Raw genomic sequence first — 24,852 nt, forward strand, 5'->3', positions numbered from 1 at the left:
CCCTTATCTTCAGTTATACACTGATAATCATTTCCGCCTTTTCCTGCCCTTAAACACATTTATTTCTTTACTCCCCATCAGAGATCTGAGTTTGATGATTGGTGTAACCCAGTCTTGGTGATGTTGGGTACAAAGGCTAATAAGCGTCACTCACCATATCAGCAAGTGAGCACGTAGAAAAAGAACTTAGTGCTGTTTGAATGGGAACAAAAGACTTGTGTAGAAGTGAAACTATCAGGCGTTCATTATCACTGAGAGGTAAAATGGCACAAAAAGGAGGTCAGCTGGACCAGGAATCAATTTCTTGTTCGATCTGTCTGGATCTACTGAAGGATCCGGTGACTGTTCCCTGTGGACACAGCTACTGCATGACCTGTATTAAAACTCACTGGGATGAAGAGGATGAGAAGAATATCTACAGCTGCCCTCAGTGTAGGCAGATCTTCATACCGAGACCTGTCCTGGGGAAAAACACCATGTTAGCAGCTTTGGTGGAGCAGCTGAAGAAGACTGGACTCCAAGCTGCTCCTGCTGATCACTGCTATGCTGGACCTGAAGATGTGGCCTGTGATGTCTGCACTGGGAGAAAACTGAAAGCCCTCAAGTCCTGTCTGGTGTGTCTGGTGTCTTACTGTGAGAAACACCTCCAGGTTCATTATGATGTAGCTCAGTTAAAGAGACACAAGCTGGTGGAGCCCTGCAAGAAGCTCCAGGACAACATCTGCTCTCATCATGATGAGGTGATGAAGATGTTCTGCCGCACTGATCAGCAGTGTATCTGTTATCTCTGCTCTGTGGGCGAACATAAAGGCCACGACACAGTCTCAGCTGCAGCAGAAAGGACTGAGAGGCAGAGAGAGCTTAAGGGGAGTCAACAGAAAATCCAGCAGAGAATCCAGGACAGAGAGAAAGATGTGAAGGTGCTTCAGCAGGAGCTGGAGACCATCAATGGCTCTGCTGATAAAGCAGTGAAGGACAGTGAGAAGATCTTCACTGAGCTGATCCGTCTCCTGGAGAAAAGACACTCTGATGTGAAGCAGCAGATCAGATCCCAGCAGGAAACTGAAGTGAGTCAAGTCAAAGAGCTTCAGGAGAAGCTGGAGCAGGAGATCACTGAGCTGAAGAGGAAAGACGCTGATCTGAAGCAGCTCTCACACACACAGGATCACACCCAGTTTCTACAGAACTACCCCTCAGTGTCAGCTCTCAGTGAACCTACAGACTCATCCAGCATCAATATCCGTCCTCTGAGAGACTTTGAGGACGTGACAGCAGCTGTGTCAGAGCTCAGAGATAAACTACAGGACATTCTGAGGAAGAAATGGACAAACATCTCACTGGCTCTGACTGAAGTGGATGTTTTACTGTCACAACCAGAGCCCAAGACCAGAGCTGGATTCTTACAATATTCACAGGAAATCACACTGGATCCAAACACAGCAAACACACGTCTGTTATTATCTGAGGGAAACAGAAAAGCAACATTAATGAGTCGACAACAGTTTTATTCCAGTCACCCAGACAGATTCACTTCATCAGAACAGGTCCTGAGTAGAGAGAGTCTGACTGGACGTTGTTACTGGGAGGTGGAGTGGAGCGGGACAGGAGTTTTTGTAGCAGTCGCATACAAGAATATCAGCAGAGCAGGGAGGTCGAATGACTGTAGATTTGGATTCAATGACAAATCTTGGGCAATATATTGTCAACAAAACAGATATTATTTTAGGTACAACAATATCAGAACTCCAGTGTCAGGTCCTCAGTCCTCCAGAGTAGGAGTGTACCTGGATCCCAGAGCAGGTATTCTGTCCTTCTACAGCGTCTCTGAAACCATGACTCTCCTCCACAGAGTCCAGACCACATTCACTCAGCCTCTCTATGCTGGACTCTGGCTTCCTTATTCTAATGGAGACACTGCTGAGTTCTGTAGCTAAAGTTGATAGATAGATAGATAGATAGATAGATAGATAGATAGATAGATAGATAGATAGATAGATAGATAGATAGATAGATAGATAGATAGATAGATAGATAGATGGATAGATAGATAGATAGATAGATAGATAGATAGATAGATAGATAGATAGATAGATAGATAGATAGATAGATAGATAGATAGATAGATAGATCGATAGAAATACTTTATTCATTCCAAACTGGGAAATTCTGTTGCAGCAGCTCGTTACAGGCACTCAACATAAACTTAATCTTACCTTACAAGGAAAGAAAAAAATATAGGAAATTATTTAAAAAAGATAGAGGAATATAGAAATTATATTTAAAAAAAAAAGATATAGACTAAGTGGGCAGACTATACAATACAATACTATACAAGGTGTGCAAAAAAAATAAATTTCAAAGAGAGTGAAAGTGACTATTGTGAGAACCTGTGTGCAAATATTGCCAATTAAAACAGTCAGTCCAGGTTGTTATCTGACACACAGTGAAGATGTGTTGTACAGAGTTATGGCATGAGGCAGGAAGGATTTCCTGTAGCGATCCTTAAGACAACGAAGCTGTCTGAGCCTTTTGGAGAAGGTGCTCCGTTGTCTTTCCAGCACAGGATGGAGAGGGTGGTCAGGGTTGTCCATGACTGATAAATGTTTGTTTAGTGTCCTCCGCACCATCACAGCCTCAAAGATCTCCTGTCTGCAGCCAATGACAGAGCCAGCCTTCCTTGTTAGTTTATTCAGTCTGTTAGAGTCACTGGCTGCAATGCCCCCCCCCCCAGCAGACCACAGAGGAGAACAAAGTACTAGCCACAACAGACTGGTAAAAGATTTAATAATACAGAAGTTACTTAAAGTGCATGTTTTTAAAGCAGAGACACAAGTTCACCTAATCAGACAGGATGAGTGATAGTTTGAAATGTTTTCATGTTGATTTATTATGTTGGAGTTTCTTTAGGGGGAACTCTGTGTCTGTTTATCCATAGAGGATCTCACTGCTCATGATGGGTCTTTATCTGAACTGACACTTGTCCACATGAAAATCTGAACCTCTGTGCTCTAAATGTTTGAATATTTCTATTGATAGAACTTTTTGGATTTGAAATGTTTTTAACATTAAAATACTCATAAACCCTAAAACTCAATATTTTAATTCTAATTAATGTAATAAAAACATTTAGACAATAATTTCATTAAATTTTATGCAGGAATGTGACTGTGTGCAAGTGATTCACTTTGTTTGTTTTCTCATCTACTGAGTTTGTGTTTGACTGAACAGCTGAAGTAAATTGCATTTTAAGGCTGAGGACACACCAGAGGATTTCATGTCTGATTTGACCTGTCCAGTGATCGTGGTCCGACTCCAGGTTTGTCGTGATCGATTATCTGTCTAAACAATCCTCAAGTGTTTGGTGTCAACACGATTATTTTACTGCTCCTGATCAGGTCGGAGCCTCACACGTTTGATATTTATGCTTCCTGTTCGCCCCCAATAACCAATGAGAGTAAGCAGCCCGGATGATGTCACCAACCGGATGTTGTGTAGCTTTACATCACACCAACATGTCAGCAAATCAAAACAAAATCCGCCCCAAAATTGGCATTAATATACATTAACCCTCTGGGGTTGACGAACGCGTCGGCGCATTTTGTGGCATCTTCTCCTGATAACGCTGAAATGAACTTAAATTACTCCGTCAGTTTTGATCGTACAGATAAGAGCAATATATCATTTGAATCTGTAAAAGGTCTAGTTTTATGTGTATACACTCATAATAACAACAAAATGCTGTGCTTTCATAAAATAAAGAAAGCAGAGAGGGTGTGCTCTCTGTCCTCTCTGTCTCTGTCATCTCTCTTCACAGACATGTAAATAAAACAACCTGAATCTCAGTGAATACTTGCCTCATAAAAATAAGAAACACATGGCTAGAAAGCTTGAAATGTTTTCAGTTAACTGAAACAATTCAAGTCAAAACCAAATAATATCTTTTTTTGTGATCTGTATGAAAGTAAAGAGCGGTAAGGTTTCTCCCTTCTCACCTCACTATAGCTAATGTGATCCCACCTCACACTGAGCACACTGTTCATATGGAAATAATCTGAGGTGAACCAGGTAATTATGTGCGCGCCCACGTGAAATGACATAAAACGTCAAACTTCATCATAGAATTGACTTTTTCTGTGTATTTGGATGATGGCACGTTACGCATGTTAAGAAGTGCTTCGCATGGTTACGGACTACGACGAATAGTTTACTTTGTCGTCAAAGGAAAAACACGACTCAGATGACAAACGTCTGCATTTGCGTTGTACTGCACTAATTCCCTCTCAGCCAGATTCCTGACTGAAAGTCTCATTATGCAGTTCATTATACAGGTCTTTGTCTTCTCAGGTAAATCACATCATTATTTATGATCAGACACACCTTCTCACATATGCCCTTTCTACTAAAACAAGTATCTTAGAAAATTTGCTCACATATTATTGTAGTCCAGTTTGTGCTGATTACAGTGTTATCAGACTTTAGCCATTAATATGTTTAAAAGCAACTGAAAAAAGCACAAATGTCAAGGCATGTCAAAACTTGTCCAGGGCCCTAAAACACCCTCAGACCCCAGAGGGTTAAAGGTGCAGCGTCTAAAATGTGAAAGATTTTGCAGCATCTAGTGGTGAGATTTCAGAATGCAGCCTTCTGAGCACCCCTTACACCCCACCACCCATTTCCAGGCAGGATGGAGGATACGGTAGCCATCACCATTAAAAGAAAATGTGATTCCCTGTCTAGAGCCAGTGTTTGTCCTTTCTGGGCTGCTGTAGAAACATGGCGGCACAACATGGCTGCCTCCGTAAAAGGAGACCTGCTCCCTATGTAGATTTAAAAGGCTCATTTGGACATTAACAAAATGAAGCTCTTTTCTCTTGGAAAGCATCTGATGGTCTGAATATTGTCTACTTTTTAATAGTTTATTAAGGGTTCCCATTTGTACTCTGACTTGTAGTTTCCTCAGCAAAGTCAGAATTGTGAAGAAATAATGAAGTTGTCAGGAGCTTAGTTAAAAAAAAGTCTTAAGTTAGAAACAGGTTTATAGTCTATAAACCCTTATCTTCAGTTATACACTGATAACCATTTCTGCCTTTTCCTGCCCTCAAACGCATTTATTTCTTTGCTCCCTGTCAGAGATCTGAGTTTGATGATTGATGTAACCAGCTCTTGGTGACGTTGGGTACAAAGGCTAATAAGCGTCACTCACCATATCATATCATATGATGCGTGTAACCACCATGAGGGGAGGTGCAGGAGCTGACAGACCACACTCACTGCAGAAACACATGTTGTTTAGATCACAGCTCAAACTAGTTTTATTTCTAACAAAGTCCCACAGTCATTACCACTGAGAGGTGAAATGGCACAGAAAGGAGCTCAGCTGGACCAGGAAACCTTTTCTTGTTCGATCTGTCTGGATCCACTGAAGGATCCGGTGACTGTTCCCTGTGGACACAGCTACTGCATGACCTGTATTAAAACTTACTGGGATAAAGAGGATGAGAAGAAAATTATATCAACAACACAAGGTTTTTTTAACGTATTGTACAAGACAACATTACCACAATGTAAACAACTTCTGGTTGGTGATGTCATTCAGGCTGCTCGCTCTCATTGACAATTGGGGGAGACCAGGAAGCATAAATATAAAACATGTGAGGCTCCTTCCTGATCAGGAGCAGTAAAATAATCATGTTGACACCAAACACTTGAAGATTGTTTAGACAAATAATCAGTTACGACAAACCTGGAGTCGAGCCACAATCACTGGACGGGTCAAATCAGACATGAAATCCTCTGGTGTGTCCCCAGGCTAAGAAAAACAAAGAGATAATTAGGGACAGCTCAGTGCTGAGGTGGTTAGCACATCTGCCTCACAGCAAAAGGTTTTCAGGTTTGAATCTTATTCAACTCGGGGCCTTTCTGTGTGGAGTCTGCATGTTGTCCCTGTGTCTGTGTGGGTTTTCTCCTCCCACAGTCCAAACACATGCAGGTCAGGATTAGGGTCTGAACCCAGGTGGACCAGGGGCCTTTCTGTGTGGAGTCTGCATGTTGTCCCTGTGTCTGTGTGGGTTTTCTCCTCCCACGGTCCAAACACATGCAGGTCAGGTTGGTTGGTGACTCTAAATTGATCGTGAGTGTGAATGTGAGTGTCTGTCTCTGTGTCACCCCTGTGATTGGATGTTGATCTGCCCAGGGTGGACCCGCCTCTCACCCACTGCATGCTGGGATTGGCTCCATCCACTGTGATCTTGGATGTTCCAGGATAAGCTGCAGATAATGGATGAAAATGAAGTAACTATGAAACCTGAGCAGCCGTCTCTACATCCAGACATCCCAAATGATTTTACCAATTAAAAGATGAGATTACAAGTGTTTTTATTTAGGAAATTAAATTGTTGAAAACACAGTTTCTCTCTCAGACCAAACTTCGTCCTGGAATGAGGCTCAGCCTGATAACCCTCCCTCTGCTCTCACACACAGCAGCTCCAGTCTGTCCACATATTTCCTTGTTTCCTCCAGATCTACAGTTTGATGATGGGTGTAACCAACATGTGGGGAGGTGCAGGAGCTGACAGACCACATTCACTGTACAAACACCTGTTGTTTAGATCACAACTCAAACTAGTTTCACTTCTAACAAAGTCCCACAGTCATTACCACTGAGAGGTGAAATGGCACAGAAAGGAGCTCAGCTGGACCAGGAATCAATTTCTTGTTCGATCTGTCTGGATCTACTGAAGGATCCGGTGGCTGTTCCCTGTGGACACAGCTACTGCATGACCTGTATTAAAACTCACTGGGATGAAGAGGATGAGAAGAATATCTACAGCTGCCCTCAGTGTAGGGAGACCTTCACACCGAGGCCTGTCCTGGTGAAAAACATCATGTTAGCAGCTTTAGTGGAGCAGCTGAAGAAGACTGGACTCCAAGCTGCTCCTGCTGATCACTGCTATGCTGGACCTGAAGATGTGGCCTGTGATGTCTGCACTGGGAGAAAACTGAAAGCCCTCAAGTCCTGTCTGGTGTGTCTGGTGTCTTACTGTGAGAAACACCTCCAGCCTCATTATGATGTTGCTCAGTTAAAGAGACACAAGCTGGTGGAGCCCTGCAAGAAGCTCCAGGACAACATCTGCTCTCGTCACGATGAGGTGATGAAGATGTTCTGCCGCACTGATCAGCAGTGTATCTGTTATCTCTGCTCTGTGGACGAACATAAAGGCCACGACACAGTCTCAGCTGCAGCAGAAAGGACTGAGAGGCAGAGAGAGCTCGAGGGGAGTCGACAGAAAATCCAGCAGAGAATCCAGGACAGAGAGAAAGATGTGAAGGTGCTTCAGCAGGAGCTGGAGACCATCAATGGCTCTGCTGATAAAGCAGTGAAGGACAGTGAGAAGATCTTCACTGAGCTGATCCGTCTCCTGGAGAAAAGACACTCTGATGTGAAGCAGCAGATCAGATCCCAGCAGGAAACTGAAGTGAGTCAAGTCAAAGAGCTTCAGGAGAAGCTGGAGCAGGAGATCACTGAGCTGAAGAGGAAGGACGCTGATCTGAAGCAGCTCTCACACACACAGGATCACACCCAGTTTCTACAGAACTACCCCTCAGTGTCAGCTCTCAGTGAACCTACAGACTCATCCAGCATCAATATCCGTCCTCTGAGATACTTTGAGGACGTGACAGCAGCTGTGTCAGAGCTCAGAGATAAACTACAGGACATTCTGAGGGAGAAAGAGACAAACATCTCACAGGCTCTGACTGAAGTGGATGTTTTACTGCCACAACCAGAGCCCAAGACCAGAGCTGGATTCTTACAATACTCACAGGAAATCACACTGGATCCAAACACAGCAAACACATATCTGTCCTTATCTGAGGGAAACAGAAAAGCAACAGTAATGAGTCAACAGTCTTATTCCAGTCACCCAGACAGATTCACTAAATGGTGTCAGGTCCTGAGCAGAGAGAGTCTGACTGGACGTTGTTACTGGGAGGTGGAGTGGAGCGGGACAGGAGTTTTTGTAGCAGTCACATACAAGAATATCAGCAGAGCAGGGAGGTTGAATGAATGTAGATTTGGATTCAATGACAAATCTTGGGCAATATATTGTCAACAAAACAGATATTATTTTAGGTACAACAATATCAGAACTCCAGTGTCAGGTCCTCAGTCCTCCAGAGTAGGAGTGTACCTGGATCACAGAGCAGGTATTCTGTCTTTCTACAACGTCTCTGAAACCATGACTCTCCTCCACAGAGTCCAGACCACATTCACTCAGCCTCTCTATGCTGGACTCTGGATTCCTTATTCTAATGGAGACACTGCTGAGTTCTGTAGCTAAAGTTGATAGATAGATAGATAGATAGATAGATAGATAGATAGATAGATAGATAGATAGATAGATAGATAGATAGATAGATAGATAGATAGATAGATAGATAGATAGATAGATGGATAGATAGATAGATAGATAGATAGATAGATAGATAGATAGATAGATAGATAGATAGATAGATAGATAGATAGATAGATAGATGGATAGATGGATAGATGGATAGAAATACTTTATTCATTCCAAACTGGGAAATTCTGTTGCAGCAGCACGTTACAGGCACTCAACATAAACTTAATCTTACCTTACAAGGAAAGAAAAAAATATAGGAAATTTTTTAAAAAAGATAGAGGAATATAGAAAATATATTAAAAAAAACAATATACACTAAGTGGGCAGACTAGACAATACAATACTATACAAGGTGTGCAAAAAAAAAAAATTCTAAGAGAGTGAAAGTGACTATTGTGAGAACCTGTGTGCAAATATTGCCAATTAAAACAGTCAGTCCAGGTTGTTATCTGACACACAGTGAAGATGTGTTGTACAGAGTTATGGCATGAGGCAGGAAGGATTTCCTGTAGCGATCCTTAAGACAACGAAGCTGTCTGAGCCTTTTGGAGAAGGTGCCAATGACAGAGCCAGCCTTCCTTGTTAGTTTATTCAGTCTGTTAGAGTCACTGGCTGCAATGCTGCCCCCCCCCCCAGCAGACCACAGAGGAGAACAAAGTACTGGCCACAACAGACTGGTAAAATATTTAATAATACAGAAGTTACTTAAAGTGCATGTTTTTAAAGCAGAGACACAAGTTCACCTAATCAGACAGGATGAGTGATAGTTTGAAATGTTTTCATGTTGATTTATTATGTTGGAGTTTCTTTAGGGGGAACTCTGTGTCTGTTTATCCATAGAGGATCTCACTGCTCAGGATGGTTCTTTATCTGAACTGACATTTGTCCACATGAAAATCTGAACCTCTGTGCTCTAAATGTTTGAATATTTCTATTGATAGAACTTTTTGGATTTGAAATGTTTTTAACATTAAAATACTCATAAAACTTAAAACTCTATATTGTAATTATAATGAATGTAATAAAAACATTGAGACAATAATTTCATTAACTTTTATGCAGGAATGTGACTGTGTGCAAGTGATTCACTTTGTTTGTTTTCTCATCTACTGAATTTGTGTTTGACTGAACAGTTGAAGTAAATTGCATTTTAAGGCTGAGGACACACCAGAGGATTTCATGTCTGATTTGACCCGTCCAGTGATCGTGGTCCGACTCCAGGTTTGTTGTGACCGATTATCTGTCTAAACAATCCTCAAGTGTTTGGTGTCAACACGATTATTTTACTGCTCCTGATCAGGTCGGAGCCTCACACGTTTGATATTTATGCTTCCTGGTCGCCCCCAATAGCCAATGAGAGCGAGCAGCCTGGAAGACATCACCAACTGGATGTTGTTTACATTTACATCACACCAACATGTCAGCAAATCAAAACATAACCAGCTCCAAAATTGGCATTAATATACATTAACCCTTGACAAACGCGTCTGCGCATTTTGTGGCATCTTCTCCTGATAACGCTGAAATGAACTTAAATTACTCCGTCAGTTTTGATTGTACAGATAAAAGCAATATATCATTTGAATCTGTAAAAGGTCTAGTTTTATGTGTATACACTCATAATAACAACAAAATGCTGTGCTTTCATAAAATAAAGAAAGCAGACAGGGTGCGCTCTCTGTCTTCTCTGTCTCTGTCATCTCTCTTCACAGACATGTAAATAAAACAACCTGAATGTCAGTGAATGTTTGACTCAAAGACATGAGAAATATATGGCTAGAAAGCTTGAAATGTTTTCAGTTAACTGAAACAATTCAAGTCAAAACCAAATAATATCTTTTTACGTAATCTGTATGAAAGTAAAGAGCGGTAAGGTTTCTCCATTCTCACTTCACTATAGCTAATGTGATCCCACCTCACACTGAGCACACTGTTCATATGGAAATAATCTGAGGTGAACCAGGTAATTATGTGCACGCCCACGTGAAATGACATAAAACATCAAACTTCATCATAGAATTGACTTTTTCTGTGTATTTGCATGATTTCACGTTACGCATGTTAAGAAGTGCTTTGCATGGTTACGGACTACGACGAATAGTTTACTTTGTCGTCAAAAGAAAAACATGACTCAGATGACAAACGTCTGCATTTGCATTGTACTGCACTAATTCCCTCTCAGCCAGATTCCTGACTGAAAGGCTCATTATGCAGCTCATTATGCAGGTCTTTGTCTTCTCAGGTAAATCACATGATTATTTATGATCAGACACGCCTTCTCACATATACCCTTTCTACTAAAAAAAGTATCTTAGAAAATTTGTTCACATATTATTGTAGTCCAGTTTGTGCTGATTACAGTGTTATCAGACTTTAGCCATTAATATGTTTAACAGCAACTGAAAAAAGCACAAATGTCAGGACATGTCAAAACTTGCCCAGGGCCCCAAAACACCCTCAGACCCCAGAGTGTTAATAACGAAGACATACTTGTTAAATTATGTCAACAACACAAGATTTTTTTAACATATTGTACAAGACAACATTACCACAACGTAAACATCTGGTTGGTGACATCATCCGGGATGCTCGCTCTCATTGGCTATTGGGGGAGACCAGGAAGCATAAATATCAAACGTGTGAGGCTCCTTCCTGATTAGGAGCAGTAAAATAATCGTGTTGACACCAAACACTTGAGGATTGTTTAGACAGATAATCAGCCACAACAAACCTGGAGTCGGACCACGATCACTGGACGGGTCAAATCAGGCATGAAATCCTCTGGTGTGTCCCCAGGCTAAAAAAAACAAAGAGATAATTAGGGACAGCTCAGTGCTGAGGTGGTTAGCACATCTGCCTCACAGCAAAAGGTTTTCAGGTTTGAATCTTATTCAACCCAGGGCCTTTCTGTGTGGAGTCTGCATGTTGTCCCTGTGTCTGTGTGGGTTTTCTCCTCCCACAGTCCAAACACATGCAGGTCAGGATTAGGGTCTGAACCCAGGTGGACCAGGGGCCTTTCTGTGTGGAGTCTGCATGTTGTCCCTGTGTCTGTGTGGGTTTTCTCCTCCCACAGTCCAAACACATGCAGGTCAGGTTGGTTGGTGACTCTAAACCGATCGTGAGTGTGAATGTGAGTGTGTCTCTGTGTGTCAGCCCTGTGATTGGCTGTTGATCTGTCCAGGGTGGACCCGCCTCTCACCCACTGCATGCTGGGATTGGCTCCATCCACTGTGATCTTGGATGTTCCAGGATAAGCTGCAGATGATGGATGAAAATGAAGTAACTAAGAAACCTGAGCAGCCATCTCTACATCCAGACATCCCAAATTATTTTACCAATTAAAAGATGAGATTACAAGTGTTTTTATTTAGGAAATTAAATCTGTTGTTGAAAACACAGTTTCTCTCTCAGACCAAACTTCGTCCTGGAATGAGGCTCAGCCTGATAACCCTCCCTCTGCTCTCACACAGCAGCTCCAGTCTGTCCACATATTTCCTTGTTTCCTCCAGATCTACAGTTTGATGATGGGTGTAACCAACATGAGGGGAGGTGCAGGAGCTGACAGACCACATTCACTGTACAAAGACCTGTTGTTTAGATCAGACCTCAAACTAGTTTCACTTCTAACAAAGTCCCACAGTCATTACCACTGAGAGGTGAAATGGCACAGAAAGGAGCTCAGCTGGACCAGGAATCAATTTCTTGTTCGATCTGTTTGGATCTACTGAAGGATCCGGTGACTGTTCCCTGTGGACACAGCTACTGCATGACCTGTATTAAAACTCACTGGGATGAAGAGGATGAGAAGAATATCTACACTGTGTACCTCAGTGTAGGCAGACCTTCATACCGAGACCTGTCCTGGTGAAAAACATCATGTTAGCAGATTTAGTGGAGCAGCTGAAGAAGACTGGACTCCAAGCTGCTCCTGCTGATCACTGCTATGCTGGACCTGAAGATATGGCCTGTGATGTCTGCACTGGGAGAAAACTGAAAGCCCTCAAGTCCTGTCTGGTGTGTCTGGTGTCTTACTGTGAGAAACACCTCCAGCCTCATTATGATGTAGCTCAGTTAAAGAGTCACAAGCTGGTGGAGCCCTGCAAGAAGCTCCAGGACAACATCTGCTCTCGTCACGATGAGGTGATGAAGATGTTCTGCCGCACTGATCAGCAGTGTATCTGTTATCTCTGCTCTGTGGATGAACATAAAGGCCACGACACAGTCTCAGCTGCAGCAGAAAGGACTGAGAGGCAGAGAGAGCTCGAGGGGAGTCGACAGAAAATCCAGCAGAGAATCCAGGACAGAGAGAAAGATGTGAAGGTGCTTCAGCAGCAGCTGGAGACCATCAATAGCTCTGCTGATAAAGCAGTGGAGGACAGTGAGAAGATCTTCACTGAGCTGATCAGTCTCCTGGAGAAAAGACGCTCTGATGTGAAGCAGCAGATCAGATCCCAGCAGGAAACTGAAGTGAGTCAAGACCAAGAGCTTCAGGAGAAGCTGGAGCAGGTGATCACTGAGCTGAAGAGGAAAGACGCTGATCTGAAGCAGCTCTCACACACACAGGATCACACCCAGTTTCTACAGAACTACCCCTCAGTGTCAGCTCTCAGTGAACCTACAGACTCATCCAGCATCAATATCCGTCCTCTGAGATACTTTGAGGACGTGACAGCAGCTGTGTCAGAGCTCAGAGATAAACTACAGGACATTCTGAGGGAGAAATGGACAAACAGCTCAAGGGCTCTGACTGAAGTGGATGTTTTACTACCACAACCAGAGCCCAAGACCAGAGCTGGATTCTTACAATATTCACAGGAAATCACACTGGACCCAAACACAGCAAACACATGGCTGTTATTGTCTGAGGGAAACAGAAAAGCAACAGTAATGAGTCAACATCAGTCTTATTCCAGTCACCCAGACAGATTCACTGAATGGTGTCAGGTCCTGAGTAGAGAGAGTCTGACTGGACGTTGTTACTGGGAGGTGAAGTGGAGCGGGACAGGAGTTTCTGTAGCAGTCACATACAAGAATATCAGCAGAGCAGGGAGTTCGGATGAATCTGTATTTGGATTCAATGACAAATCTTGGGCATTATATTGTCAACAAGACAGTTATAACTTTTGGCACAACAACATCAGAACTCCAGTGTCAGGTCCTCAGTCCTCCAGAGTAGGAGTGTACCTGGATCCCAGAGCAGGTATTCTGTCCTTCTACAGTGTTTCTGAAACCATGACTCTCCTCCACAGAGTCCAGACCACATTCACTCAGCCTCTCTATGCTGGACTCTGGCTTCCTTATTCTAGTGCAGACACTGCTGAGTTCTGTAGCTAAAGTTAATAATACAGAAGTTATTTAAAGTGCTTTTTTTTAAAGCAGAGACACAAGTTCACCTGTTTGTGATGAAGAGACCATCTCAAGTCTGAGCTCATCCACCTGTTGCCTTGATGTTTTACCCACCAGATTTCTGAAATCAGTACTAAGCAGTTTGTTACCACAACTCACTCAATTAGTTAATAACTCATTACAGTCTGGAACATTTCCAAGGGCCTTGAAAATTGCTGTCATCAAGCCTCTCCTGAAGAAGAGCAGTCTTGATGCCATGGTACTGAGCAACTACCGGCCCATATCAAATCTGCCGTTTTTAGGCAAAATAATTGAAAAAGTTGTTTACCAACAACTTACTGACTTTCTCATGCTAAACAACTGCTTTGATGATTTTCAGTCAGGATTTAGGCCCCATCACAGCACTGAAACTGCCCTCATCAAGGTGACAAATGACATTCGTCTGAACACTGATGCTGGCAGAGTCTCTGTCTTAGTACTGCTGGATCTAAGTGCTGCTTTTGACACAGTGGACCATGTGATCCTGTTACAAAGGCTAGAGGACTGGATAGGCATCTCTGGTACTGCCCTTAAATGGTTTAAATCCTATCTTGAAGAAAGGAAGTATTTGTTGAAGTTGGTAACTGTGTCTCACATCAAATGGTGTTGACATGTGGGGTCCCCCAAGGGTCCATCTTGGGACCCCTTTTGTTCAATCTTTACATGTTTCCTTTAGGCCAGTTAATACGCAGCAATAATGTGTCCTACCATAACTATGCAGATGACACTCAGATTTACATTTCACTCACAGCTGGTGAATATGGACCAGTCGACTCACTGTGCAGCTGTATTGAACAGATCACTCTGTGGATGCAAAACAATTCTCTCCAAATAAACAGTGACAAGACTGAAATAATCATCTTTGGGCCTCAGAAACAAAGAGAAAATGTCAGCAGTCACCTCGAGTCTCTTTCTCTAAAATTTAAAAATCAAGTTAGAAATCTAGGGGTAATCATGGACTCAGACTTGAATTTTAACAGCCACATTAAATCGATAACATCGTCAGCATTTTACCATCTCAAAAACATTGCCAGAATCAAAGGGATCATGTCTAAACCAGACTTGGAAAGACTCATCCATGCATTTATCTCTAGCAGGTTAGATTACTGTAATGGCCTGTTCACGGGGCTCTCAAAACGAGCTGTAAGGCAGCTACAGTACATTCAGAACGCTGCTGCTCGGGTCCTGACTAGAACCAGGAAGTACAATCACATTACTCCTGTTCTCAGATCTCTGCACTGGCTTCCTGTCTCTCAGAGAATAGATTTCAAAACAGCACTGCTTGTGTATAAGTCTCTTCATGGCTCAGCACCACATTACATCTCTGACATGCTGATGCCATATGAACCATCTCGAACTCTGAGAACATCAGGGACAGGCCTTCTGCTCGTGCCCAGAGTCAAAACTAAACAGGGAGAAGCAGCGTTTCAGTTCTATGCAGCTAAAACCTGGAATAGTCTTCCTGATGATGTTAGGCAAGCCTTATCTCTGGCAATGTTTAAGTCCAAGCTAAAAACCTTTCTTTTTAGTGTGGCATATAACATATGACAACTGACAGTGTTTTATCCAAAGTGATTTATCTGCACTCAGTTTCTTTTAATATTAATTTTTAACTTTTTATTATTATTTCTTGCTTATGTATTTTTAACTTGTCTTTTATTTCTGTAAAGCACTTTGAATTACTCTGTGTATGAATTGTGCTATATAAATAAACTTGCCTTGCCTTGCCTTGCCTAATCAGACAGGATGAGTGATAGTTTGAAATGTTTTCATGTTGATTTATTATGTTGGAGTTTCTTTAGGGGGAACTCTGTGTCTGTTTATCCATAGAGGATCTCACTGCTCATGATGGGTCTTTATCTGAACTGACATTTGTCCACATGAAAATCTGAACCTCTGTGCTCTAAATGTTTGAATATTTCTATTGATAGAACTTTTTGGATTTGAAATGTTTTTAACATTAAAATACTCATAAAACTTAAAACTCTATATTTTAATTATAATGAATGTAATAAAAACATTTAGACAATAATTTAATTAACTTTTATGCAGGAATGTGATTGGGTGCAAGTGATTCACTTATTTTGTTTTCTCATCTACTGAATTTGTGTTTGACTGAACAGTTGAAGTAAATTGCATTTTAAGGCTGAGGACACACCAGAGGATTTCATGTCTGATTTGACCCGTCCAGTGATCATGGCTCGACTCCAGGTTTGTCGTGACCGATTATCTGTCTAAACAATCCTCAAGTGTTTGGTGTCAACACGATTATTTTACTGCTCCTGATCAGGTCGGAGCCTCACGCGTTTGATATTTATGCTTCCTGTTCGCCCCCAATAGCCAATGAAAGTAAGCAGCCCGGATGATGTCACCAACCGGATGTTGTTTACATTTACATCACACCAACATGGCAGCAAATCAAAACAAAATCCGCCCCAAAATTGGCATTAACATACATTAACCCTCTGGGGTTGACGAACGCGTCGGCGCATTTTGTGGCATCTTCTCCTGATAACGCTGAAACAAACTTAAATTATTCCGTCAGTTTTGATCGTACAGATAAGAGCAATATATCATTCAAATCTGTAAAAGGTCTAGTTTTATGTGTATACACTCATAATAACAAAATGCTGTGTTTTTGTAAAATGAAGCAGACAGGGTGTGCTCTCTTTCTTCTCTGTCTCTGTCATCTCTCTTCACAGACATGTAAATAAAACAACCTGAATGTCAGTGAATATTTGACTCAAAGACATGAGAAATATATGGCTAGAAAACTTGAAATGTTTTCAGTTAACTGAAACAATTCAAATCAAAACCAAATAATATCTTTTTACGTAAACTGTATGAAAGTAAAGAGCGGTAAGGTTTCTCCCTTCTCACCTCACTATAGCTAATGTGATCCCACCTCACACTGAGCACACTGTTCATAGGGAAATAATCTGAGGTGAACCAGGTAATTATGTGCACGCCCACGTGAAATGACATAAAACGTCAAACTTCATCATAGAATTGACTTTTTCTGTGCATTTGAATGATGGCACGTTACTCAGGTGAAGAAGTGCTTCGTATGGTTCCAGACATCGATGAAGAGTTTACTTTGTCCTCAGAGGAAAAACACAATTCATATGACAAACATTTGTATCTGCATTGTACTGCAGTAATTCCCTCTCAGCCAGATTCCTGACTGAAAGGCTCATTATGCAGCTCATTATGCAGATCTTTGTCTTCTCAGGTAAATCACATGATTATTTATGATCAGACACGCCTTCTCGCATATGCCCTTTCTACTAAAACAAGTATCTTAGAAAATTTGTTCACATATTATTGTAGTCCAATTTGTGTTGATTACAGTGTTATCAGACTTTAGCCATTAATATGTTTAAAAGCAACTGAAAAAAGCACAAATGTCAAGGCATGTCAAAACATGTCCAGGGCCGCAAAACACCCTCAGACCCCAGAGGGTTAAAGGTGCAGCGTCTAAAATGTGAAAGATTTCGTAGCATCTAGTGGTGAGATTTTAGAATGCAGCCTTCTGAGCACCCCTTACACCCCACCACCCATTTCCAGGCAGGATGGAGGATACGGTGGCCATCACCATTAAAAGAAAATGTGATTCCCTGTCTAGAGCCAGTGTTTGTCCTTTCTGGGCTGCTGTAGAAACATGGTGGCACAACATGGCTGCCTCCGTAAAAGGAGACCTGCTCCCTATGTAGATTTAAAAGGCTCATTTGGACATTAACAAAATGAAGCTCTTTTCTCTTGGAACGCGACTGATGGTCTGACTGTTGTCTACTTTTTAATAGTTTATTAAGCGTTCCCATTTGTACTCTGACTTGTAGTTTCCTCAGCAAAGTCAGAATTGTGAAGAAATAATGAAGTTGTCATGAGCTTAGTTAAAAAAGTCTTATGTTAGAAACAGATTTATAGTCTATAAACCCTTATCTTCAGTTATACAGTGATAACCATTTCTGCCTTTTCCTGCCCTCAAACGCATTTTATTTCTTTGTGCCCCTTCAGAGATCTGAGTTTGATGATTGGTGTAACCAGCTCTTGGTGACGTTGGGTACAAAGGCTAATAAGCATCACTCACCATATAATATCATGTGATGGGTGTAACCACCATGAGGGGAGGTGCAGGAGCTGACAGACCACATTCACTGTACAAAGACCTGTTGTTTAGGTCACACCTCAAACTAGTTTCACTTCTAACAAAGTCCCACAGTCATTACCACTGAGAGGTGAAATGGCGCAGAAAGGAGCTCAGCTGGACCAGGAAACCTTTTCTTGTTCGATCTGTCTGGATCTACTGAAGGATCCGGTGACTGTTCCCTGTGGACACAGCTACTGCATGACCTGTATTAAAACTCACTGGGATGAAGAGGATGAGAAGAATATCTACAGCTGCCCTCAGTGTAGGCAGATCTTCACACCGAGGCCTGTCCTGGTGAAAAACATCATGTTAACAGCTTTAGTGGAGCAGCTGAAGAAGACTGGACTCCAAGCTGCTCCTGCTGATCACTGCTATGCTGGACCTGAAGATGTGGCCTGTGATGTCTGCACTGGGAGAAAACTGAAAGCCCTCAAGTCCTGTCTGGTGTGTCTGGTGTCTTACTGTGAGAAACACCTCCAGCCTCATTATGATGTAGCTCAGTTAAAGAGACACAAGCTGGTGGAGCCCTGCAAGAAGCTCCAGGACAACATCTGCTCTCGTCACGATGAGGTGATGAAGATGTTCTGCCGCACTGATCAGCAGTGTATCTGTTATCTCTGCCCTGTGGACGAACATAAAGGCCACGACACAGTCTCAGCTGCAGCAGAAAGGACTGAGAGGCAGAGAGAGCTCGAGGGGAGTCGACAGAAAATCCAGCAGAGAATCCAGGACAGTGAGAAAGATGTGAAGGTGCTTCAGCAGCAGCTGGAGACCATCAATGGCTCTGCTGATAAAGCAGTGGAGGACAGTGAGAAGATCTTCACTGAGCTGATCCGTCTCCTGGAGAAAAGACGCTCTGATGTGAAGCAGCAGATCAGATCCCAGCAGGAAACTGAAGGGAGTCAAGTCAAAGAGCTTCAGGAGAAGCTGGAGCAGGAGATCACTGAGCTGAAGAGGAAAGACGCTGATCTGAAGCAGCTCTCACACACACAGGATCACACCGAGTTTCTACAGAACTACCCCTCAGTGTCAGCTCTCAGTGAACCTACAGACTCATCCAGCATCAATATCCGTCCTCTGATAGACTTTGAGGACGTGACAGCAGCTGTGTCAGAGCTCAGAGATAAACTACAGGACATTCTGAGGGAGAAACGGACAAACATCTCACTGGCTCTGACTGAAGTGGATGTTTTACTGCCACAACCAGAGCCCAAGACCAGAGCTGGATTCTTACAATATTCACAGGAAATCACACTGGATCCAAACACAGCAAACACCCGTCTGTTATTATCTGAGGGAAACAGAAAAGCAACATTAATGAGTCGACAACAGTCTTATTCCAGTCACCCAGACAGATTCACTAAATGGTGTCAGGTCCTGAGTAGAGAGAGTCTGACTGGACGTTGTTACTGGGAGGTGAAGTGGAGCGGGACAGGAGTTTCTGTAGCAGTCACATACAAGAATATCAGCAGAGCAGGGATCTCGAATGAATGTGGATTTGGATTCAATGACAAATCTTGGACATTATATTGTGGACAAAACAGTTATGACTTTTGGCACAACAGTATCAAAACTCCAGTGTCAGGTCCTCGGTCCTCCAGAGTAGGAGTGTACCTGGATCACAGAACAGGTATTCTGTCCTTCTACAGCATCTCTGAACCCATGACTCTCCTCCACAGAGTCCAGACCACATTCACTCAGCCTCTCTATGCTGGACTCTGGTTTCCTTATTCTAGTGCAGACACTGCTGAGTTCTGTAGCTAAAGTTAATAATACAGAAGTTATTTAAAGTGCATGTTTTTAAAGAAGAGACACAAGTTCACCTAATCAGACAGGATGAGTGATAGTTTGAAATGTTTTCATGTTGATTTATTATGTTGGAGTTTCTTTAGGGGGAACTCTGTGTCTGTTTATCCATAGAGGATCTCACTGCTCAGGATGGTTCTTTATCTGAACTGACATTTGTCCACATGAAAATCTGAACCTCTGTGCTCTAAATGTTTGAATATTTCTATTGATAGAACTTTTTGGATTTGAAATGTTTTTAACATTAAAATACTCATAAAACTTAAAACTCAATATTTTAATTATAATTAATGTAATAAAAACATTGAGACAATAATTTCATTAACTTTTATGCAGGAATGTGACTGTGTGCAAGTGATTCACTTATTTTGTTTTCTCATCTACTGAATTTGTGTTTGACTGAACAGTTGAAGTAAATTGCATTTTAAGGCTGAGGACACACCAGAGGATTTCATGTCTGATTTGACCCGTCCAGTGATCGTGGTCCGACTCCAGGTCCTATTGTTGTAACGTTATGTCTTGTACAATACGTTAAAAAGACACTTGTGTTGTTGGCATGATTCAACCAAACACGTCTTAATAACTGATGTTTTTGGAGCTGGTTTTGTTTTGATTTGCTGACATGTTGGTGTGATGTAAATGTAAACAACATCCGGTTGGTGATGTCTTCCAGGCTGCTTACTCTCATTGGCTATTGGGGGAGACCAGGAAGCATAAATATCAAACGTGTGAGGCTCCGACCTGATCAGGAGCAGTAAAATAATCGTGTTGACACCAATCACTTGAGGATTGTTTAGACAGATAATCGGTCACAACAAACCTGGAGTCGGACCACGATCACTGGACGGGTCAAATCAGACATGAAATCCTCTGGTATGTCCCCAGGCTAAAAAAAACAAAGAGATAATTAGGGACAGCTCAGTGCTGAGGTGGTTAGCACATCTGCCTCACAGCAAAAGGTTTTCAGGTTTGAATCTAATTCAACCCGGGGCCTTTCTGTGTGGAGTCTGCATGTTGTCCCTGTGTCTGTGTGGGTTTTCTCCTCCCACAGTCCAAACACATGCAGGTCAGGATTAGGGTCTGAACCCAGGTGGACCAGGGGCCTTTCTGTGTGGAGTCTGCATGTTGTCCCTGTGTCTGTGTGGGTTTTCTCCTTCCACAGTCCAAACACATGCAGGTCAGGATTAGGGTCTGAACCCAGGTGGACCCAGGGCCTTTCTGTGTGGAGTCTGCATGTTGTCCCTGTGTCTGTGTGGGTTTTCTCCTCCCACAGTCCAAACCACAATTTGTTGGTCATTCTAAAACAGGCTTCTGACCTGTCCAGGTGGAACCTGCCTCCTCTTGGCTCCAGCCAGTTTTGTGTTTTGTTGCCATTCTGCCTCCTCCCTGATTTTATTGTGAAAGTTAGAGCAGTGGCATTTCCTGGCTCATTGCATCTGACTTGATGCATTCAGGGAGTACTCCGCTCTGATTCAGCACTAGCTGCCTTCAGGTGCTGTAGGAAATAATCCAGGTGCTCTGCTGAAGGCAGGTGAATCAGAGGAAAAAGGTTGTTTCTTAACCTGATGATGGAGAAACTGTTGAAGTTGAGGGAACAGCAGAGGAAACGTAGCTGAAATTTGAAAATAAATGCCCTCGAATGTGTTTCTAGAGAAATTAGAAATAGTTAAGAGATGTGGTGAGAATATGCAAAGACCTAACTACGGCTTTCTGTTTGCAAAGGGTTTATGAGGAAATTATTATTATTATTATGTGTCATTTGATTTGTCTGAGTTTAAATTAAAAACACACAATCAGCTGAAGTGACAAGGCCTGACTACATGTGACAGAAAAGGGGCTCACATCTCGCTGCAATTTGAGGCCTTAAGGTAAAAAACATTATCACACACTCACATGGTAATTTATGCTTAATCAAATTACCACCCAGCAAACCTGAGGCCATGTAATATGCTTCCACACAGTGTTTACAGCGCTCAGCATAGGACACGTGGTCCTCATAAGGCTAGAAATATCCTCCCAGGCCATTCATCAGCCTGTAGGATATTCTTACACTTTCTCTTCTGCCACCTGCAAACATGTTTTTATTTATGAGAACCAGGAAGAGATGAGAAGGACTGTGTGAGTGTGAGTGTGTGTGTGTGTGTGTGTGTGTGTGTCACCGCTCGGCACCAATATCCAGAAGTAATCAAAGTGGGTCAGAGTCTGATTCATCCAGATATTGCAGCAGAAGGAGCAATCAGTGCACAGAAACCTTATCAGGCTGTGGTCTATCTGCTGTTTACACTCAGCACAGGGACAAGGTGCACACACACGTGTCCACACACACATACACACACACAGAGTAAACACACCAACTGCATCTACAGCTATTGCTGCTTTGTTTCACTGCCCCATCCAACAGTCTGACCTCCTGTCCTGTGTACGTTTTAGTGTTTATGAGAAGAGTCTCAGAGTAGCACCATCCATGTTGCTGCACATAGAACTCAAGCAAATAAATATAAATCTGAGGCACTTGACACTTACATGTACTTTTTTATATTTAGAGGAAAAATTGTACTTTTTACATGACCTTTGTTCGACTGCTGTTACTATTTTAGAAGTTCAAAACCTGAACCAAACACAATTAATTTCTCTAAGCTGTATTGAAATTGTTTCAGTATTTATCATAATTGCCTTTGAACTGGTTTGAACTGTTTCTTGGTCAAAACAATCCTTGTGAGGATGATACTGAGGATTCTGGGTAATTGTGATGGGCATTTCCCAAAACAATTCATTATTCAATTAAGAAATCAATAACTTATTTTTCCAAATTACCACCAGGACTCACTTTGGAACTTTGCATTTCTCTATCATCCATGGCAGTAAATAAATACATCACCTTAAATGCATCTGTGTGGATAGAAAGAACAGTCGGACACCACAGAGCTGTACAGCTTCATGCTGCTACAGTCAGCTAAAGCTCTTTATTCATGTAGGAGAGATTATGAAACACCGGAAACTGCTGTAGCATTTTGTTGGTGCTGTGTACACGTAAATATCTCTGGGTCGTGTGAATTTTAAGGCACGAGATAAATTAAGAAGACGGAGAAGACAAACCGCCTTTAGAGGAACAGACTCAACCCAGAGGAATTGCTCTTTAAACCCAATGGCTTACAGATACTTTTTGTTTTTTTGTTTCCTTTAAAACAAAACACAGAGCAAGACAAAGGAAAACACAAATAAAAAACAAAAAAACACATAAGTAAAAGACATAAAATGCAGAATGGAACAGCTTCCATACAGATATGTAAAATACTTTGAGGTCAACACAAGGCAAACGTTTATTTTTTGTGTTTTAAAGGTCAAAAGTCACACGAGCCACCTCAACATAAAACGTGCTGCTCTTTGGCTGCGTAGGGCGCTAGGATAACAAACGCTGATTCATCTGTCACTGATAGAAATCCCTTCTGAGCAGTAAAGGCAAAGCAGTGTTTCAATAAGATGTGCAAGAAAACAAGTGTATGTACATGAAAGAGAGTAAATGTCATTTCAACACTGTGGCCAATGACAAGTTAAGACTAACGTTGATTCATAAAAACTAAACGTGAACTCAGAAAGACTGCAGCCGAGTTGTCCCCCCCACTGAAACGACGCAACAAGAACAGAACAAAGATATGTCGGTTCAGACACGATGTCCTGCTCTTTCAGTAAAGCAATGAAGATTTATCTTCCCACATTTCAAAGCCACTATTTGTAGAATTTCTTTTTATTTGTGCAGTGTCTGTGATGCTCTTTGCCCGTTGATCCCAGTGTTTGCACAGCTGTGCAAACGGCTAATTATCATAAAAGTGGCCTGCAGGAAGGTGAAGCTACTATAAAAAAAATCCTGCAACCCTTGGTAAGAAGTGTTGTGTTTTCCTGATGCCTCACCTGGAAATAGAAAATTAGGAGTAAAAGTCTGTAATTTAGATGTAACTGCAGTTTGTTGTTGTTTTTTTAATGCTACCACTGGAAGGCACCAAAGTTTGTCATTTTAAATCTACACATGGTGGCTTTTGATAAAATGTGGGTGATCATCTAAACTTTACCTTAAAGGAATAATTCCACATTTGGAAATAAAAACTAACTAATTAATTTCCTTATCAATAGTTAGATGAGACGATGGTTAACAGTTAGCTTAGCTTCGCTTACAGCCTGGAAACAGGGAGCTTGCTTGGTTCAATGGTAACACAGTCTGCCCAGCAGTACCTGGAAAGCTCCTGGATCCATATTATCTAAAAACCAGCTTTTTTCACACTTAAACTGCAACTCAGAGATCAGCCCCGACACATTAGAAAACAAATGTGCAAATATTCCAACATAATTATTCATTCAAAAAAAGAAAGAAAGAAAACAACCAGTGGCCTTATTTCAGCCTAAGAGCCGTGTTAGCACATGTCTAAGACAAGGTCTTGTTTTCTTAGACGTCTTTTGACTTTGTTAATACACAACGTTACTTCCGTGAAATAAAACCAGCGCAGTTTCCAAAATCCAAAAGGGCGAAACAACAGAAAACGTCTCGTCTCTTTGGTGGTGCCCAACCACTCGCCCACTCTGCTCCGCAAACTCGGTCCACAACGTTTTTCATTAGAAAAAAAAAAAAAAGATAAATTACAAACAATCATTTGGCCAAAGAAGAGTCCAGAGACACCGTCTGCTTTGTCCAGCATCACTGTGCATTATTTACAAACCTCTTTCTTTATGGAAACTTGAGACAGGAAAACAAACAAGACCGTTATAGTTTCTTCTATAAATACGTGATATGGACGTTCATAGCAGTACACTGTGTCATATATACTGTAGTTTTCTACATACATTCCCTTAAATCAAACTCTCACTCACTCGTTAAAGGGGAGGCTTCGCTTGCGACTGATGTGATTAAATGAAAGTCATTAGCTGCTGTTTCCTTACCAAAGTAAACGAAAATGAAAAAAAAAACACGTCATACTGTAGCGTTTAGTGGAAGTGTATCATGTGGAAGTGTGGTGACATGATGACGGTGATGGTGGTAACGCCAGCGACGAAGACTTCCTGTCGTCTATATGAGGTTAGACTTCGACAGGCCGTCCTCGCTCAGCTGATGCCTGCAGG

General features: G+C 42.0%; 4 protein-coding genes and 1 pseudogene across 5 annotated transcripts in view; 4 read left to right on the forward strand and 1 right to left on the reverse strand.

Annotated features, from left to right (window-relative positions):
* Nucleotides 1-263: 263 nt before the first annotated feature.
* On the forward strand, nucleotides 264-1,381 carry LOC113134606 (E3 ubiquitin/ISG15 ligase TRIM25-like). The gene is given in 2 exon segments (XM_026314061.1): nucleotides 264-1,207; nucleotides 1,209-1,381. Coding segments are annotated over 2 exon segments (987 nt in total). The 3' UTR covers nucleotides 1,252-1,381.
* Nucleotides 1,382-6,632: 5,251 nt separating this feature from the next.
* LOC113134570 (tripartite motif-containing protein 16-like) lies at nucleotides 6,633-8,233 on the forward strand. Its single transcript, XM_026314019.1, has 2 exons — nucleotides 6,633-7,892; nucleotides 8,132-8,233. Exons 1-2 carry the CDS (start codon nucleotides 6,672-6,674, stop codon nucleotides 8,231-8,233), a joined length of 1,323 nt encoding a protein of 440 aa, XP_026169804.1. The 5' UTR covers nucleotides 6,633-6,671.
* Nucleotides 8,234-12,063: 3,830 nt separating this feature from the next.
* On the forward strand, nucleotides 12,064-13,736 carry LOC113134196 (tripartite motif-containing protein 16-like; annotated as a pseudogene).
* A 4,231-nt stretch (nucleotides 13,737-17,967) lies between these two features.
* On the forward strand, nucleotides 17,968-19,610 carry LOC113134573 (tripartite motif-containing protein 16-like). Its single transcript, XM_026314022.1, has 2 exons — nucleotides 17,968-19,243; nucleotides 19,498-19,610. Exons 1-2 carry the CDS (start codon nucleotides 18,031-18,033, stop codon nucleotides 19,593-19,595), a joined length of 1,311 nt encoding a protein of 436 aa, XP_026169807.1. The 5' UTR covers nucleotides 17,968-18,030; the 3' UTR covers nucleotides 19,596-19,610.
* Nucleotides 19,611-22,665: 3,055 nt separating this feature from the next.
* The window catches only part of esyt2a (extended synaptotagmin-like protein 2a), a 35,273-nt gene continuing 33,086 nt past the window's right edge, over nucleotides 22,666-24,852 (reverse strand). For both annotated transcript variants that reach the window (XM_026313942.1, XM_026313941.1), the window contains one exon: nucleotides 22,666-24,845. In XM_026313942.1, coding sequence (XP_026169727.1) covers nucleotides 24,800-24,845 — 46 coding nt within the window. In that variant the 3' untranslated portion in view covers nucleotides 22,666-24,799. The remainder of the gene's footprint in view (nucleotides 24,846-24,852) is intronic.

Source organism: Mastacembelus armatus, chromosome 17, assembly GCF_900324485.2.
Source record: "Mastacembelus armatus chromosome 17, fMasArm1.2, whole genome shotgun sequence".
NCBI lineage: Eukaryota > Metazoa > Chordata > Actinopteri > Synbranchiformes > Mastacembelidae > Mastacembelus > Mastacembelus armatus.

What these genes read in the sequence shown, in the direction of transcription:
- LOC113134570 (XM_026314019.1), top strand. Translation starts at nt 6,672, where the DNA reads ATGGCACAGAAAGGAGCTCAGCTGGACCAGGAATCAATTTCTTGTTCG. An exon ending in AGGGAAACAGAAAAGCAACA is followed by an intron (nt 7,893 to 8,131) that starts GTAATGAGTCAA and finishes ATATTATTTTAG; the next exon opens with GTACAACAATATCAGAACTC.
- LOC113134573 (XM_026314022.1), top strand. Translation starts at nt 18,031, where the DNA reads ATGGCGCAGAAAGGAGCTCAGCTGGACCAGGAAACCTTTTCTTGTTCG. An exon ending in ATTATCTGAGGGAAACAGAA is followed by an intron (nt 19,244 to 19,497) that starts AAGCAACATTAA and finishes GACTTTTGGCAC; the next exon opens with AACAGTATCAAAACTCCAGT.